Here is a 16,145-nt window from a genome sequence, read left to right on the forward strand (position 1 = left end):
CAGTCCTCAAGAGAAAAAAAAACAAGACAATTTATTTTGGGGTTGACAATCTATTGTCTATTTTTTATTTCACCTGCTATATACATTGACAAGTGCTATCAAACAGTGCAGTCTCATTCCTTAGCAACAGATGAAAACTTAACCCAGATAGTGTTAGATATTCTCAGGGATTTGGGTATTTTGAGTGTGGTTTTAAAACAAATATACTTCAAAAGGAAAGTCCTACTTACCTTAATTTTTAATGGATTGATTTCCATATCAGAAGTGCAGTTCATGGGACCATCAATTTCATACTGAACGATATACAACAGTGTGTAGTTTTTGTATTTGTAAGGCCACTGCAGAGTCATCATCACCTTGCTGAATGCACTTGGACCATTGTTTCTTAGCTGATTATGAAAATAAAGGTAACAGATATAAACTAAAAACTGAATGCTGCCTTCTTTGTGCACGTACTTCTTATTTTAAATGATAAGGCCACTAACCTTTCCCCAGCTACTTATGGGAATAGCATCAACTTGACCTGAAAATGGTAGCTAAACTTCAGTCCCCCAACAGGCAAAACATAAAATGACTTCTGTATTCAGTAAAAAATACTTTGAAGAAAAGCCATATGGAATTAGGTTTTTTTGGAAGTCTGTTGCACAAATCTCAGCTACTGTATGTGTCTTAGCCAAGAGACTCCGAGCACAGATACATACACCCTTAAATTTCATTAGATAAATGGTCTTCTAAGTTTTAGAACAACTTTTAACTATTCTTATTCACACAGCTTTCTCAGTAAATTTTGCTTAATTAAAGAATCTAGATTAAGGCTGTGATCATTCTTTTAAGGAACTTTTAAATACTTAAATTTTTTCAAGGCAAAAGAATTTACAATAATATTTCAGAACAGTTGGAATATCAATGAGAATACTGAATAATTTACAGTATAAGTTACTAAGTTACTTCAAAAGTTTTATCTAGATTTTTTGAAAGGAAGTAAAGGGCTAGGAAGTAAAGGATGTGTAATGATGTAAAAAAAAAAAAATCAGCCTTTTCTATTTGGCTGCTGCAAGCACTGCAACCCTTCTTGCAGACACCAGTTATTGACCCAGCATTAAAAAAATTAAATCTTTGTTTCCATGCAAGAACAAATTGAAGAAAAAAAATTGTAATTTACTCCAGAGAAAAGCTACACCAAAAAGATTTAATTTAACACAGAACTGTGAAATTGAAATGAGTAGTAACTGCACACCTCATAGATATGCTGCACTAGAGGCCCAATATCATCTTCTGTTTCTGGATTCTCTTTCGGCTGCCAATTTGCAACAGGAAGGAATATGTGATCAGGAGACGATACACTAAACAGCAGAGCAAACAAGTCATTATTATAAAGTATAAATGATGAACATAATTCACTAGAAAATCTCACTAGAAAATTAACATGCTTAAAATACGATCTCCAATTTTTCTTCCTCTGCATGAAAAAACAGAAAGAAGAGATCGAGTGGCCTTTATATTAAATGTTCAGTTTTCTTCAGCACATGAAAACATGAGCCTTCTATTCAGATCTTTTTTTTTCCTGCCCTAAACTTTGGATTCATCCTACAGAATCTAGTAAACCATTAACAGAATTGATATATACAAGTCATCCAAAAACTACAAAGTGTGCAATACTTAGATAATGGAAATATTGATGATGCAGAGACTTATCAGTACAGTGATGACTAATTCAGCATGCAGTGAAAACAGTGAAGCTAGCAGTAATGGTTTTCAGTTGTGCCAACCCACACTTCTCAAAAAGTAACAAAATTAGACCACAGTAATGAATGTATAATAATACAATATTAATATTATACTTCAGATTGATGAAGCTGAGAGCATTGCAAACTTATCTTCAACAGGATTTTCAACTTTGGTTCTAAAAAGGATTTTAGAGGTTTTTTGGATGAAAACAGAGTCAGTTCACAGAGGAGGAAAGTGACCTTGAGAAAAGTGTGCAACTGCGAAAACGAGGGGCAATTTTTATTTCTTCTCCTAAAGAAACCTCTGGTGAAAGAGGCACAACACTCCTTTTTGGAATTCATTTTGTAATTATTTAGAATTATTTATGATCTGAAAGTTCAACAGGTGGATAGAGAAAAACATAATTTCTTTACAAATTCCCTAAGGCTTCTTTAAAACTTACACAGATGTGAAAGAAAGTTAATTAGATATAAAGATGCAAACATACAAAACTTATCTGAGGGAGACAATTATTAAAACAGTATCAATGCTTACCCTCTAATTTCAACAGCTGCTAAAATTGCAAGGTCAGCCTGATAGAATGCTACTGGACTTAGATTATCATACAGGTTGGAACTGCAGAGAAAATAAAAGTTAATCACTGAAATGAAATAAGCTAAGTATTTAAAACTCCCAAACCTTAAAACAACTGCGTGAACACCATATCTCTTCATCCACTATAGGAAAGCACAATTACTAAAAACTAAGAAGCAGATTCCAGCAAATTCTCACTTAAATGCCTGACAGTCCCACCCTCAGCACAGTTTGGAGGTTACTCAGCGAGCGGACAGAAGTTAATAAAGGACAAAGAGCTCATGCTGACTCCATCCTTAGACTGCCACATGTAAAAAAATTCAAATGCCAGTGCTGTGGGATAACAGCATCTCTATAGCTAGCAGAGCCCTAAATTCCACAGTTACGACATGTGTTTTGCTCAGAGACTTTTTGGCCTCAAACTAGTCCCAGGACAGAAAAACACACTAGGGCTACTTTTGATTACCCCTCTTTACAGTGTTTAAACCAGTTTACATCTGATTCCTACACTTGAGATGCACCAAGAGATGACAGATATCAAGGCACACAGAGTCATTCATACATAAAATTTCTTTGGACTTTCTTTGTAAACAGAGAAAAAGAAATACAGGGAACACCTATTCTCCTCAAAGTGGAGCTGGGAACAGAATCCTGATCTCCTTAGACACATATGATTATTCTGTCATTTTAACCAGTTTCCTTTAGAAAGATAGAAGATCTATTCTTCACTGCCACTGTAATCAACAAATACATGCAACTGTGTTTTCTTCCTGACCTGTAAATACCAATATGTGCACTGGCACAGCTTACTAGCTGATGGAGAAGAGGGGAAAAAATTTGAACACACAGCAATGTGAGATCAAAGAGATATTTAATGCTGCCAAGGCCTTTGATCAGTATGAATCACTGTATCATTAAAGTGGAATGGTAAGTTTAAACTTATTTAATCCTTGTAGCCAAATGTGGATGAGAATAATTTATTCACTAGGAAAAAAAATAAATAAAAGAAGCAGCCCTTAAGTGATAAGAAGATAAAAAAATCCCAAACAAACACAAAAAACAACAGAAAACATAAAACAACAACAAAAAACAACAAAAAAAAAAAAACACAAGAAAAACAACCAAACACCAAAACCTTTTTCAACCATGGGGGGAACAACCAACATATATTGCCTTTTCTGAAAGGCTTATACCTCTCATCCTTAAAATACATAAAATTTGAAATTCTGGCTTTACTTCAGAAGGAATTCAAACATCAATTTTAAAACAGGGCTAGAAACCCAAAGGCACAGTCATTCTGTGGCACTGCACAAATGTCAGACGACAATGATATGCAGGTAGAAAAATACAGGGTATTTTAAAATGGTTTTGTTCCTCATTATTAGTATTTCACTTGTGCCATGACCTGTCTAAAAGCTGTAAGCAAAATAAATTACATTCCAGCAGAAAATTACCTTTTCTTACATTTTCTCCTCTATTTTAGAACACAAAATTCATCTAAAGGGTGTGTTTATTTTTTAAGCTAGTATGAAGCAAAGACCAGAGAATTAGTCCAGAGTATCTACTTAGTTCAAAGTGTATTTACTTAGCATGTTTTCTACCAGGTGAGGTACATACTCCTAGATTTCCATACCTTCGAATTTGCAAGTCAAACTTCACAGAGGTATCCATTTCAGACTGCTGGTGCACACTGAAACGCAGGCCAGCTAATAGCTTTAGAAATAAAATCACCATGGCTCAGTGGAAGCATGATAAAATACATGATAAAAGCTTCTTAATACAACAACAAAAAATATATATTTATATATATATATTTATATATACTTAATATACTACAACAAAATTGCTTGAGGCTTGTAGTCATAAGAGAGCACACACAGAGAACTGGCAAATAAAACTTGTCCACTTCATCAAGATTAGAAATGTATGGTCCTCTTTAGATTTCAGCCAGTGCATCACTACCACAAAACAGAAATGTAATATTTACAATCATGCTCACCCCCCTTACTTAAGCCATTTCTACACAAAACTGAGTCTCCCTATGTGTTGCAAAAAGCACTGTAGCCTGAAGAAGAGGGCACAGTAATGATTTGAAATTCAGTTCCCAAAGTTTGTTCTATGTCAGTGATGATAGTTACTTCAACATATGTACTGTTCAGCTTGATGTATTTTAAAGACTTTGGGAATAACATTTATTCATCTATTAAAAATGTCTCATGAAAGAAAAGCACCTTCAAACTGTTTATAATCATGACTGATCTTCACATTATTTCCTCGGAAAATAAGACTTATTGCATAACATCATCTTAATATCTGCTAGGTCCCACTAATATTTATTTAATTCTTCAAATTCCAGCTACATTTGGTGGAAGTGCAGAGGTCTCAACTAGACAAAACTCTCTCTTAAGCCACAAAACAAGGCAGAAGAGAGAAGCATTATTAGGTTTACACTAAAAAAAAAGGTGTGTTATGAGCTAGCTCTTTGTTATATACTAAAAATACATATCCAATAAATCTAAGGACAAACTGAAGAGACACCAGAAATAAATCTAAAGACAAACTAAAGAGGCACCAGCATTCATTAATTCCACTATTTAATTAACTACTCCTTTTGAGTTATGATATGACTCATGAACACGCCTTTCAGGCTTTAATTTAGCCAAAAAGCTAAAACAAATTATCACTGAACTAACCAAACATGTGGGTAGCTAAATGTCAGCTACATCTAATCTTAAATTCCTGTGAGTAAAAATCCTGCCCAGACACTACAGTGATTAAGAAAAATGCTGACTGTACTGCTTGAGATAACAGACACCTCTTGGACCAAACCTTACCTTAATTCCTGCTTTCATGGGATTTCCCAGGTCACAAACTACCATGCGAGTTTGATTCTCTGTTTTAAATGCACAAGACAGTCTTGCTAAAGCCTGCAGTAAAGCAGAAAAAAGAATGGCATTCTTTACATCTGGATACCTGGATGAAAGTCTGGAGAAAAGTTCTAGATATGCTGTGTTAATTTTAATATAATTTCTCAGCCCTAACACAGTCAAGCACTAAAATTAAATAAAACCGAAGTATGAAAGTCTCCATGGAGACAGATATTTTTAATGTAAGATAGATGCTCTTTCCAAGGTTATAAAAAGAGAAATTCAATACTCCTACACTGGGTATCACTGATGATTTTTGTGACCTAAAGCATTTCTCCATATGATTCTTTAAAACCTATATGAAGAAACTCTGGCAATCATGCAAACTCTGCATAAGAAAATAAAGATTCAAATGCAAAATAACATGAATTCTTACTAGCTTACTCAAAAAGATGTCTTAAGAGGAGCTATCAGATTTTGAACAAAGCCACATCACAAAGCACTTAGAATAGCAGAGGCAAACTGGAGAATCAAAGCAAGGCATGGTCCAACATGTATGAAGGATGTGGTTGTAGATCAAAGTTGGAATCTTTTGATATAGGGCAAAAAAAGTTTTCCCCCTAAGATTCTGCAACGTGATATTGATTCATCACAGATTAAATCAAATAAAAACAATAACAAAGAAAATCTGAAAATATATTACTTCTGTATATCTGTAATGGGCTAAACCAAAATTTGGACTATACCCATGTGTATTCAGAGAAAGAGAACTTATACAGACATTTTCTAATACAAGGGAAAATTAGGAAACATACTTTCACTTTTTGCCTCACAGGTGCCTAGTTCTTTATCTAGCATGAGATGCTAAATCTAAATTTAATTAAGGGTACAATTCAAACAAAGTGTTGAAGCAGATAAACTTGGTGTGTCAAGCTCCAACACAGAGATGAGTATCATTTGTTGTTAGCAGTAAGCTCTTAAATTGGAACCATCCAACCAGGTGTTATACAGCCTTGAGGCTTGGAAGAGCCTTACCATTTTTTCAGTGCTTTACTTTAGGATCAAAGCATAAAACCCACCACTAACAGGCCCTCTCCCACAAACTTCCATAGCAGCACCTGAAATCTAACTACTCAAAGAAGACAGTTGGAATTTTACCTCATTGTTACGAACAACACCTACAAAATCTGCTTGGGGTGGAACAGTGACAAAGAGCTCTGCTTCATAGGCTCCTTCTCCTAGATTCTGGGCACTGACAATTAATGTCAAGGGATTGTCATCACCAATATAGATCTGCTTCTGATCACTACAAAACAAATGCAAAAATGAACTGTGCGTTCAGGTTTTCAACTGTATTGAACTGGTTGAACGTAGAGAAACAAGAGACATTCTGAAATTGCACAAGACATTAGAGAAATCTAGAGGCAGTACCTATGCTTCAGGAATATCAGGAGAGCTCTACACTATGTTTAAAAAGAAAAACCCTGTAGTATGTATAATCACAGAAACGGAGCAAATATTACATGCTGTTTTTTAAAAATCTTTTGTACAAAGTTCACAGTAAAACACAAAACCACCAACATTCCTTTAACAAGGAATAAACAATTATGAACAGCTAAATCACTGTGTACATTTTGAATTACATGCCTACTTAGCAGAGGTAGAAAATTCATAATGTTTTGATGGAAGGCTCAACAACAGAATACACCCAAGACCTCTGTAATACATTTTTTCCAAACACAAAAAGAATATCGGTTCAATGTATTTTAATTCCACCAACTACAAGGAAATGTAACTGTATCTGCACTGATATAAAATGCTTCTGAAGTATTTGCATGAATTAGTATATTTGTGAACTGTACTAAATACACACGCATATGCTACAGCTCTGCACTAAGGGCATGGAAAACCCCACCAGATGATGTTACTGAGTAGAGATAATTCACTTAAGAATGGCTTTGGGGCATAAAAAGCACAAAATATCACATCTTATGAAAGAATTATGAGTTGAAATTTGTTTCTTTTTTCCAGGTTTAATAAAACATACACCAATACCAACAACTTTTTTCATAAGATATGACAACACAGCTCTACTCTACCCCTTGCTGGATAAAATCACACCTGTTCACATCTTCATGGTGGGTCTGTCTAGTATTAAATGACAGAACAGTGGCACAATTGCAGCTCAGTGGCACAATTGCAGCTAACACTGATTTGTGCTTGCCATGCATGTCCAGCTTAGCAAGCATACACATAAATCCTGTGTACTTACAATGGGGGATAGGGTGGGGGTATGTGCTGTCCCTGTATTACCCGCTAAAAATATTAGGTTACAAAGCAGAAAATGGGTTTTCTTTAAGACAAATAAACATGAGTTTAGATTGTATACACTGAGGAGGTCTACTTATTTCAATACATCATTTTAACAAAAGTATTACAAGCTCTTGCAGTTTAGAATTGAAGTAGGGAAGTTCTTTTTCCCTGTAATATTTTTCTCATGTATTTACCTTTCTACTGAAACCTTCAGCTTTGGTTTGCAGACATTATCATCACCACAATCCAGCAGAATATGTGCCTATGCAAAAATCAAATGCATATTGTTGTAAGAATTCCTGCATCTGTTCTAACATACATTTCCAATAATGCTGTTTCACCACCAAATAAAAATTTTCTAAATAGCTGGTTACAAGATATCTTCAACTCAGTCTCAGAAGAGAACAAATGAGTTTTTATAGAAGGGGGTATTGTGCCTTATCCTGACACACTACAACTGTAGGACTGATGTCTACAGACATTAATTGTGTTTCCTCTGAATAATCTGTTCATTTGAGTTGCATCTCCACAATCCTCTTTACAAACAAGTGCAAAAATCTGTATAATGGGCAGGAACAGAAAAACTATGGTTATTACTGTAGGAGACTTATAGGAATAAATATAATATACATAGAGCAGCATAGTAGGAGCAATGGATGAAATACTTCAGTCCTTCAAGACTGACAACTTTAATACTACTCTGTCTACTCTTCTGCAGAAAACTATTCATTATATGCATGAAAAGGAAGTCCTGTCTCAAAAAAAAAGAAACCTGACACAGAGAGAAGGAAGACAAATAGACAAACATACAATAACCATCAATGTTTCCATAATTAAAAGACTAAAGTCTAGATACATATTTTGGTATCTTAATTCTTCAGAAGTTCTAAGATGAACCTTAGTATTGAAAGCTGAAAATGTGTTCTGGGTTCTGTCATCACAGACTGATGACAGAAGAATTATACCTGTCTGCTCATATTAGCGGGAGTGAACTGGTTAAGGATAGGCTGCAATCCTGTTGCATCTGCAGCTGTTCTGTAATCCAGACGATATTCCATAAAGATAGTAATGGGAGTTAGTTTGTCTCTAAATTCAGATTCGTCCTGAGGAAAACAAAATTTGAATTACAATTAGAACATGTGAAGAAAACAGCAACAAAAAATATCCTTCATAAGTCCCTATAGGCAACAAATAGTCATCCCAAGAACAATACTGAGCAGTATTTTTATTTATTGTTCATGTTGTAATAACAATGAAGAAGCAAAAACAACACTAAAACTTCTGAGCTCTTTTCACACTAGAAAATTTCTTGTTGGAAAATCTGCAGTGCCAACTTTGAAGATGGACAGTTTTGGCAGTAACATGCCTGTTTTACAAACGCAAACTTGGAGCATACAGAAGTATTAAGTCCTAGAACTGTAACAGTGAGGAGCCTAAAGGGCTATACAATCTCACTTTTTCCTGTCAGACAAAATTCACTATGCTTTTAAGATCCCTCACAGATATTTACCATTGGACATGTGATTTTTCCCCTCCTGAAATTATTACCTTGCACTTGGAGTTGCTGACTTTCATATTCATTTCAAATCATTCTGTTTATCAGATATTGATCCTGCCCTTCCGACATCTTAGAAACCATCTCTTTGCTTTATGTCACAGATTTTTATAACTGTAAACTCTGGTTCATTATTTTCAAAAATGAGAAGAATGAAAATAACTGACCCAGAGCTCATTGCAGGATCTTACTTCAGAAGCTATCTTCTATGAGCAGAAACCTATCGATAATAGTTTTCAAATGGTTCTGCTTTCAATTGAACATAATTTCATAGAGGTCATGTGTCATTACTTTCTTTATGAGAATGTCAGGTGGAAAAGTGTTAAAACTTTACTAATGATCTCGGAGGTGTATTTCCATATATACCCCACTCACAAGGCCAGTCAAAGAAAGGTATTACCTATCCTCCATGAATCCTTAATGATTACTAGTATTTTCATTAGTTTTGCAGATTTGTTTTGGTTTGGGGTTTTTTTGTTTGGTTTGTTTTTTTTAAGAAAGAAATAAGTATTGTTTGTTTGATTTATAAGCACTCAGAGATAAATCTAAGCTGCAAGTAGATAGCTACATTTTCAGATGTCTTTGCTATTTCAGCCAGTGTTTCTTCTACTGGGTTACACTTTTTAATTGTGTTAGCATCTGTCCATGTTTGTGGGAACAGAAAGACTGAGAAAAAGCAAGCTTCCTATTTCAACCTTCTCTGTCCCCTTTGTTACTTGCTGATCTTTACCTTGTAGTTGAAGATCCATATTTTTCTTTACCTCCAAAGTGAAAACACAACCTCTGCTTGCTGACTTTCACATTCCTTGGAAGTATAATTATAATTTTGTGCCAAGATGACTTGTCCAGGAAGTACATAACAATGCTCAGAATTGAATTTCTGATCCATTTAGTGACCAGGACCTTAGTCACAATAATACCTATTGTTCATACTCAGACAGAAGTGATAACCCAGGACAGACATATAGTTTCAGTAATTTTAGTCTATGTGGGGCATGAAGTGTCTCTAGCACTTATTTTTTCTTTTTTTTTTAAACACCTAACACAAGGATTCTGTAATAGACAATGCACCAAAAATTATTTGCCTAAAACATAAGTGGCTACTTACCCTCAAAAAGGCATCGAGTTCTTCACAATTCATTTTCCCCCCCTTGGTAATAGTCATGTTCTTAGTGTGGCTAGGCTGTTTACTGTGGAGAAACAGAGCTCTCCTTATAGCTCCTTTCTGCTTAAGTTTATCCAACAGTAGCTCCACTTGGAAATCTGTCCAATCCAAAGCGGTTAGGTTAGGGATATTTCATTCAATTAAAAACACTACAGATTCCCATCAGAAATGGAGCTGAATGCTGATTTCAGTTACAATGAAAACCTAGTATTTAGAACTTTTAAAACTTCCCCTTCCTTCAATATAAGAATCTGTTTCTACATTAGTTCTCTACATTAGGCACTGTTGTCCTAAACTGGTCTCTGCCTTTTCCTTAAACACTGGAAACATACAAGAAACATTCAAGGCCAGGTTGGGCAGAGTCTACATGGTCTAGGGTGAGGCATCCCTGCCCATGGCAGGGGGGGTTAGAACTAGATGATCTTAAGGCCCTTTACAACCCTAACTATTCTATGAAGAGCCGTGATACATTTATAGTTGCTATAGAACTGCATGAGCAAGTTAAACTTTCCCCCCCCAAAAAAAAAATTTAAAGCAATCTTGTATGTAACACATTACAGCATGTAACTGTATTGCTAATCTAATTACTTTGAATATTTGATATAGATAATGAAATTTAAAATATGTAACAGCCATTTATATGAATCTTGCCAGATGATACCACCTCTATACATGCCATACAGAAAATAAGGAAATTATTTTAGAATCAGTAGACGAAACCTGATTGTAGCAGGCTGTCTGCCACACTACAAAATCTCTTAGCAGTAACTTAAAAACCTGTTTAAAACAATCTTTTCCTAAGTCTGATCCAGAAAATCTGATGAAAAAAATTAACAGTATCAATCATAAGGTCATGATTTCAACAGAAATATGAGAAGTCCTTTGTTGCTTGTCCATATTTTTCAGGCCTAACAATATACATGCTTGAATATTCTTTTCTAAAACTCCCCTCAACAAGAGTTGATCTCAATTCTGTAATACAAAGGATTTTCCAAGACTAGTTACACCAAGTGGTTAAACATATGTCTGAAGTCTCAGGTATGCTCAAATCTCACTGACTTCAACAAAACTTCAGCAAAAGACATGCTGAAGGTATATATAGATGTGTATGGTTACCAGACTGGCAGTATGGCGCTGTAAAAGGTAGTCAACGATAATGAAGAACAGTGACCAGTGCTCATGTCTGCAAACAAGATATAAAAAGACTTTAAAAGTTTTCAAATTAGCAGAACTTACTGAGTGAATTAGGGAGCTTTCCTTTGCCATCTGCTTTTAAGCAGAACTTTACTTTGAAGCTGTTTTGGAGGAAAAGAAAATATTAATTTCATGCACTTTTTCTCTCATTCTAAAATTCTTTATTATTTTTCTCCGTTCAAAGGTATTCTCTTTTGAGACTCTAGTTCATTCCCAAATGCTATTTTCTACTAGTGGAGAAGACACTATAACCTATTAATAAGTAGACAACAATGCAAAGCTTTGTAATCTTAATACATGCAGGAATAGCATGTGAAGCAGAGTGTTTATTACTGAAATCAAATGTGCCTCATCTACTTTTTTTGAAAACTAGAAGGAACTGGAATACCAAGTTAAAAAGGAAGTTAGCACTAGAAAGGAAAAGTGGGTTTGGATACAGTACAGGAGCAAGAACCAAAACCAGTTTGCAGAGATCATTTCCCAAATGTGTTTACCATGAGCTCATCTAAAAAGTAAGTTAATGGGTAAAAACACTACAAAAGCTGACTAATCCATTACCATCTTGAGAAGATCTTATTCTACTCAACACAGCCAATTGGCAGTCTCCGCAGGTGGGATGTAACTTGGTAGTCAATCTAGCATCCATTGAGGAGAATGTTGGACCTCCCACTGTTGTCCAAGTTCTTATTTTGTATTTATTGTCTGTTCTTCCAGAAATATCTATGCTTGATTGCCCTTTTTAATTAGCTAACTAGATTTCCTGAATCCTTTCAAAATTGAAAGTTTATGAAAATAAACACCAAAAACATCCCTCCCCACAAAGGTAAACAAAGATATCCTGCATACCAAGAAACCTTTACATCTGACAGCGAACAGGCTTTGTTCTCTGGGTTTAGAATGGTTGGATTAACTTCCAGGGCAGCATTTACTCTAATAACTGGTCTAGCCCTGCAAAGAAAACATCCTCTTGAACAGCATTCAACACCACGTTAGAAAACACCCTCCCCCTCAAATTGTGAAATATACACATGCACACTTAAGACAATATTTAGTGAAACTGCAATAACAAATAATCATTGATTAGAGAAAAGCGGGAAACTTTTCTATGTCCTTTCATTACTATCAGAGGCAGAACACAGGCAATTGTGTTAAGAGGATGTTCTATCCCTTTCTAGCCCAGACAAATTATTTTCCCAAAATGAGCAAGTATGGATGCTAGTATCAGGACTGCAGTTTAACAGCAGCACCCTGAATGTGTCAGAATCTAGAAAACTGTCACTTGGAAAGCCTTGAAGACATCCTATTTATATTATCTCTTAACTATTGAGAAAGATATATACTAGGTAGACTGTAGATTCACTCAGTGAAAACAGCAGTATAACCTTTTTTGATCTTCAGCAGTTTGGAATGTGGAGTTGCACAATTACAGACTCCCCTTGATGATGCTTGCTTTTGTAACTCAAGAGTGCCATTGAGCTTTGCTTGCATGTAATGTAAAAGCATAAAGGGATACTTACCTATACAAAACAGCTGTGTCAACACCAAAGGCTCCAACAATCAAATCTAGGAATAAGGAAGAAATATTACACATTACAATTCATTTTTTCAAATACACTGTCAGTGAGAGATGGGCTTCTATGAAGTTATTCTAAAGTGACATTTAGAGCAAAGGACCTGGGTATCCATTTTTGTCCACATCTGTAGCTCCTTTCAGCGAGTACCCAAAACTGGGTGGTATAGTGCGAGCAGCCCACTGCCCTTCAAGAATTTGAGATGGGACTGCATTTAAACCATTTGCTCTTCCATTGTAGATATAGACAAGTCCTCTCTTGCCCTCTCCACCATATGGTGCAGCAACTGCAATATCTGTAAACCAAAAGAACAATCACCAACATCTCCAGAGAGAACATATTTGTGCTTACATCAATAACTTCTAATTTTTGATATTACAGTTTCAGTATGTGTCAGTAGGGAGGAAATAAATGTTTAACAAGATCATATATCACAAACTTGGGGAGGAAGAGAATGGCAAGGAATAGTTCTACAAACACTTCTACACTTCAGTAACTGACTTATAGCCAAATCATACGGATTTGAGATGTTTTGGGGAATATTAAACACCCAGAATTGTTGGCACCAAATCACAAAACTAAGAGGGACTATAAGCCCATTTCATTAACACACTCATGTTCCTCCACAGTGTGTGACATTTTAATAATTCTGGAAAATTTAAATCAGCCTGTAACAATGGAAAATAGCAAATTCCAGTCAGTCCTGATCATGGCTTGGCAATGTGTTTTATGGACAACTTTCAGTTAGTGTAATTGTGCTGTTAAAGTTTAATAAATTTGGGAGTACTCATTATCAATAACTAATAAGAAGTAATAAACAAAACGCTAATTGAACTATCTGTAAAGACACCTTTACAAGTGTATGTAAGATCTAAATTAAACATTTCCACAGTTGGTTCACAGACGAAACATGAAACAATATACAGAATAATTACATTACACGTTACTTTTTCTGTAAATTTGAAAAAAAATCATGAAAAGAACAAGGACTCAAAAGTTTACCGTTTTGTATTTTTGACTCATCTTTACAAACCTTATGTAAACAGTAAAAATTCTTATCTTGCACCATACTGTGATGGAAAGCATTTTAATTAATACTCCCAAAATAAAACAGAACAGGAAAAAATAAGATTTAAAAGACTAGACTAAATAATGGCAAAGTAATTAAAAAAGAGACAAATTTTGCTATGATTTTCTCACCTACAGTGATTTCAGATTGAAGTATGATGGAATCAAAACATTTTTTGGATAGTCTCATTAAGTGACTACATTTCTGGCTATCAGCTGTAACCTTCTCAATGGCTTCTGTAAACCGTTGCAGTGATATTGCATCTTCACACTAACTGTATAATTTTAGCAACTAAAGGTCTAACTCAACCTATTCTGTAATACGATGAATGTATGATTTCATTTTAAAAATAAATTTGAGCTGCCTGGGAATTTGAAATATTAGCATATTATAAATTTTTATCTTTCAGAAAATATTTAGCTTGCAAGCAGAATGAAGAACTAAATATGAGCATTTTCTTGCAGAACCCAAATTCCTACCACTCTAGGCAACAAATCTGGAGTATGATTTGCATAACTAAGTTCTCCCTAGTATTCCTGGAAGTTTCTGTCCCCAAACCACATGATTTTCTGTTTCATTGCTCTTCATTGCCAAATGAAAGTAACAAGAAGCACTGGCAATGGGTTTGAGAGTCTACAGCTTCAGTTGTATCAGACTCAAGACTTCCCATCCACATACTGACTCCAGACACTCAGCTCTTGGTACAGATGGCTGTTGTTATGGGATATTTTCATCAGGCTCTTCTATTTTGAAAAAACAAAACCAACCAAAAATATTAAAAAAATCTAGACTTTTCTCAGGAAAATCTCTTCTATCAGGTAATTTTAAAAACCAGCTTTCTGAAACAAAACCTTCTTTTCAGTCATCTGAAGGGGAAAATCAGCTTTAAGCAATGGAAAAAGGAAAATTATATTGGAGATGTCCTAACAAGTCACAGTAGAGAATCAGGTATTTCACCAAAGTTTCTACTGTAATTAAAGTAGTAAACTGATCAGTATAACAGCTAAAATAATCCATGTTGTAGTTTAAATGGTATAGTCTCTGCTCGATGCATACATGTAACCCCTGTTAGCATTCTTGGGAGTAGCATACAAGCATCGAAAGGAGTCTAGACCTTAGTGTCCAACATTCAGTCATGGTTAGAATGCCTAAGGTTTGCATGCAGAATCCACATTCAGTGTGCTGTCTAGATTTCATGTTTGAATAGAAAATACTGATCAATAAATGATGTCCTACCATTGAAGCCATCCTGATCTATATCCCCCAGAGGTGCAATAGAACTGCTGAATCTTGCAAATATCTCAAAACCATTCAGCTTTGTGATGTGAAACCCTCCAGAGGCTCGTTGAAGGCAAATGGAAACTTGGCCGACCTCTTGAAGTTTCCCATCAGAACTTCGATCCATAAAAAGAGGGGCTCCAATAAACAAATCTGTATAACTGGAACAAAAAAAAAAAAGATAAGTTTCTTCAGTAATAACATGAAAGTTCAGCTTCCTTCTCTTCTGCATCTGTTAGAAGGACTAATTCAGCACTGAAGTTAATAATATGAAAGTTACCCATCTTTAAATTGTAACTGAAGGCAAAAACTTATTAAGTAAGCACAAATATACTAGAATTTAATGCATCTAAAGCATATGAATGCACACACGTATTTGTGTAAATAAATACAAAAATAAATCTACAACTTTTTAAAAAATGTTATAGAATCATAGAATAGTTAGGGTTGGAAAGGACCTTAAGATCACCTAGTTCCAAGCCCAATGCAAGGGCAGGGACTCCTCGCCCTAAGCCATGTCACCGAAGGCTCTGTGCAACCTGGCCTTGAACACTGCCAGAGATGGAATATTTACCACTTCTTTGGGCAACCTGTTCCAGTGCCTCAACATCCTCGCAGTAAAGAGTTTATCTAATCTGAACTTCCCCTGTTTAATTTTAAACCCATCACCCCTTGTCCTATCGCAGGGGGGTTGGAACTAGATGATCTTAAGGTCCTTTCCAACCCTAACGATTCTATGATTCTAAGAGTCCCTCTCAGGCATCCATGCAGGCCACCTTCAGATACTGGAAGGCTGCTCCATGCAGCTTCTCTTCTCCTGGCTGAACAGCCA

At 35.3% G+C, this 16,145-nt stretch overlaps 1 protein-coding gene across 1 annotated transcript in view; it reads right to left on the reverse strand.

Moving 5' to 3' along the window:
• The window catches only part of ITGAV (integrin subunit alpha V), a 47,308-nt gene that overhangs the window by 7,256 nt on the left and 23,907 nt on the right, over positions 1–16,145 (reverse strand). Inside the window, exons 12-25 of the mRNA XM_061457934.1 lie at positions 15,272–15,474; positions 13,070–13,261; positions 12,913–12,958; positions 12,242–12,343; positions 11,438–11,496; positions 10,145–10,299; positions 8,447–8,584; positions 7,676–7,743; positions 6,327–6,474; positions 5,136–5,228; positions 3,935–4,014; positions 2,263–2,343; positions 1,238–1,343; positions 231–389 (exon numbers count right to left, since the gene is read on the reverse strand). Coding sequence (XP_061313918.1) covers positions 231–389; positions 1,238–1,343; positions 2,263–2,343; positions 3,935–4,014; positions 5,136–5,228; positions 6,327–6,474; positions 7,676–7,743; positions 8,447–8,584; positions 10,145–10,299; positions 11,438–11,496; positions 12,242–12,343; positions 12,913–12,958; positions 13,070–13,261; positions 15,272–15,474 — 1,630 coding nt within the window. The remainder of the gene's footprint in view (positions 1–230; positions 390–1,237; positions 1,344–2,262; positions 2,344–3,934; positions 4,015–5,135; positions 5,229–6,326; positions 6,475–7,675; positions 7,744–8,446; positions 8,585–10,144; positions 10,300–11,437; positions 11,497–12,241; positions 12,344–12,912; positions 12,959–13,069; positions 13,262–15,271; positions 15,475–16,145) is intronic.

The sequence above is a fragment of the Pezoporus flaviventris genome, unplaced genomic scaffold (genome assembly GCF_033815535.1).
Source record: "Pezoporus flaviventris isolate CSIRO_AGI_PZ_B2104156 unplaced genomic scaffold, CSIRO_AGI_Pfla_v1 ptg000001l, whole genome shotgun sequence".
Lineage (NCBI taxonomy): Eukaryota > Metazoa > Chordata > Aves > Psittaciformes > Psittacidae > Pezoporus > Pezoporus flaviventris.